The sequence below is a fragment of the Charadrius vociferus genome, unplaced genomic scaffold, assembly GCF_000708025.1.
Source record: "Charadrius vociferus isolate BGI_N301 unplaced genomic scaffold, ASM70802v2 scaffold142, whole genome shotgun sequence".
Classification (NCBI taxonomy): Eukaryota; Metazoa; Chordata; class Aves; order Charadriiformes; family Charadriidae; genus Charadrius; species Charadrius vociferus.
Window position 1 is genome coordinate 571,812 of NW_009647025.1, and position 2,719 is coordinate 574,530.

Here is a 2,719-nt window from a genome sequence, read left to right on the forward strand (position 1 = left end):
CAGCTGGCGTTTGGGTGGCTTCTCTCCTCAGTTTAAGAAATTAGAATGTAAGGGTTGCAAGAAAGCTGCAGGGATGAGTTAGGAGAATTCAATCTTTTTATCAAGTTTAGCATGTATAATAAAGTCTAAACATTGACATAAATGACTGCATTCTGCTAAATTAGACTGGCCACCTAGATGGAGCAATCATTTCAAAGAGTTCAGGTTCAAACAAACAAACAAAAAATAAAATATACTTTAAAATTATTGAATTCTGAAGTAAATTCTGTTAGCCTGTCAGGTTGAACTGTAACACTTTATTCTAGGCTTAAAAGAAAGGTGTTGAGGATTTTAGCATCAAGAATGTGACACATTTCCAGGCATTTAAAAACATTTTATTGTAAGATACCCTATTTCAACTTTTTCCAGCTCTGGACCTTCACTGTGCCTGTACACACACCTAAAGAAGTCATTGTTGCTCCCTGGAAAGTTTTCCCAATGGTCTCCCTTTTACTGATAGATTCTTCGTGGCTCACGCAGGACGACACCACCCTCCTCCATTGCTTTTTCAAATTCCTGAATCTTGTTTAAAAGACAGAGACACAAGTAAGTACAAAGAAAAAACATCAGCACCAAAATATCAGTGGGGACATGTTACGTGGAGGGGCAGAGGTTAACAGCCTCACTGAAACATACGGCCAGGACTGCAGCTTGTCAGTTACCCTTTCGAGCATCACAAGAAGGAATTGTCAGGCCACATAAGAAAACTAGGTGAAGAGGAGTAAAACTAATGCTTCAAAAGGCTAAATAAGTGTCAGGAGATGGGTACTTGCCGAGTCACAACGATATTCCCAGGGTATAACAGCTTTAAAGTTCACAAAGTTGATTCCTGCTTCTAAACAGCGCTGTGCCATTACACGGCCAAGGTTTTTGCAAGCTGATACTCCCTTGGGACTGTACAGGTGTCTCTTTATGGCCCACTCTCGGGTAGAGGCAGATACTACAACATCCCCATTACAGCGCTCAACGAAGGCTTCTACATAATGCTGTGTCCGCTCAAGGCGTAACCTGAGTGAAGGAAACAAAGAACATAGGATGTGATGCCTTTTCCAGATCTAGGGAGAGAACACATTCACACACCTCAATGCATAAGTGACTCACTTCAAATAAAACTGAATGTACTGGAGCTATTAATACAACAATGATTTCTTAACATTGCTTTTATTATCTTATCTAGGTTTTTGCTTACTTTATTAGAACATAAAATAGGACTCATTTGACCAGTTCAACTGAGTGAAATTTCACCTTTTCACCAGTTGCGCAGGTGACAGTCCTATGCTGCCTCACACCAGCACTAACTCCAAACCAAGCACTGTACACATGCACAGTGCGGTACAGATGCTTATGGGCTAGATCAGGGGAACTGCTCCAGCAGAAATGTAACCTTAGGTTTGCTACACAGTCTCTTAAAGGCTTCTGCTTACTTGTCAGGATTGGCAAGTGGTCAAGCAGTACTTCATAAACCATAACACATAACCACAGTGTTAGGAGCAACTATTTTCTATTGCACCGAGACAATATCAGATTTCCAGGTACGAACAAACTAGACGTGGTTCTCCCTTCAAGAACAAAAAAAATTCCGAACCAACAAAACCCAACAAACTACTATGGTGCCTCAAGTAAAATAACGATGCATGGTCAGCACAGGACTAGGAGAATCCTAAGTTAAAAAGCCATTGCTTAAGCAATATTACTGCTACCTTAACAATAGGTCTTCAGCACATACATTAACTTTCACGTGATGCTCGCCTAGTGTTCTCTGACCACAGAAGACAACTGTTAATTAAGAACAGCTAAGGGAGCAACTGATTCAACAACCCAAAAAGTGCATTTTGTAGAAATTCCACCTGGTGGGTTTGTTGGTTTTTTTTGGGTGGGTTTTTTTTGTTTGTTTGGGATTTTTTTTGTTTTGTTTTTTTTTTAATTTGCTCTGGAGTCTTAATTTCTGCCAGTGACTTTCTGACTCACCTATGCCAGAATTCACGCTTTGGCCATGTTGTCTTCCAGCCACGCTCCTTCCTAGCCAGGGCCAACTGCTCCAAGTTCCGAGGATTCCTGTTAGTGAAGTCTGGGGCAACAACCTCATTTTCACTTGTGTCCACTTCAGTCTCAGTTTTGAGACTGGCTGTAGTTGATGCTAAATGAAGACCTTGAGGGGAACCAAGAAATAAAACACCCCCAGTTAAAAAAAAAAAATACAGTGCGGTCAGTAGAAAGAATACAATACAGAATGATGCAGCTTGTAAAAGGTAACAGGGCAAATTAGCTTTTTGTTTGTTTTTTTTTTTTTTTTTTTTAACGCTAAATAGACGTATTACCAAAGCTGAACCTGTTTCTCTAATAAGGCTAAAAATGAAGTGTATTAACAGTGGATCAAAACCCACCCATAAAATATAAACTAATGGGTAACTAGAAGATTCCTAGGATTAAGGCTTTACAAAATGCTGAAAGCAAACTACACAAGGAACCAATGCCAGCGCTACCAAATAACAAGGTAAAAATCCTCGATCCTGTTAAGCCGTTCATCACTATTTAGGCTAACAAACACGAATTTGGAGTTAGGCTTGCAAACTCACTCTGCTACACAACTTTTCGGTCCAGAGCGGCGGCGGCGGGAACCCCTCACCAGAGTTACGGGCAGGGCCTCTCCCTGTCAGACCGATCCCCCGCCCGCCCGCCC

At 41.1% G+C, this 2,719-nt stretch overlaps 1 protein-coding gene across 1 annotated transcript; it reads right to left on the reverse strand.

The window, feature by feature from the left end:
• Window positions 1-371: 371 nt before the first annotated feature.
• On the reverse strand, window positions 372-2,565 carry MRPL18 (mitochondrial ribosomal protein L18). The gene is made up of 4 exons (XM_009895537.1): window positions 2,523-2,565; window positions 2,008-2,188; window positions 813-1,047; window positions 372-561 (listed from the first exon to the last, which is right to left on the reverse strand). Exons 1-4 carry the CDS (start codon window positions 2,563-2,565, stop codon window positions 490-492), a joined length of 531 nt encoding a protein of 176 aa, XP_009893839.1. The 3' UTR covers window positions 372-489.
• Between the last annotated feature and the right edge of the window lie 154 nt (window positions 2,566-2,719).

Excerpts from the sequence above, each read along its gene's own strand:
- MRPL18 (XM_009895537.1), bottom strand. The coding sequence starts at position 2,565 with ATGAACGGCTTAACAGGATCGAGGATTTTTACCTTGTTATTTG. Across the intron at positions 2,189-2,522 it reads GATTTTTACCTTGTTATTTG|GTCTTCATTTAGCATCAACT; the intron begins GTAGCGCTGGCA and ends GTTCCCCTCAAG. Across the intron at positions 1,048-2,007 it reads AAGCGTGAATTCTGGCATAG|GTTACGCCTTGAGCGGACAC; the intron begins GTGAGTCAGAAA and ends TCCTTCACTCAG.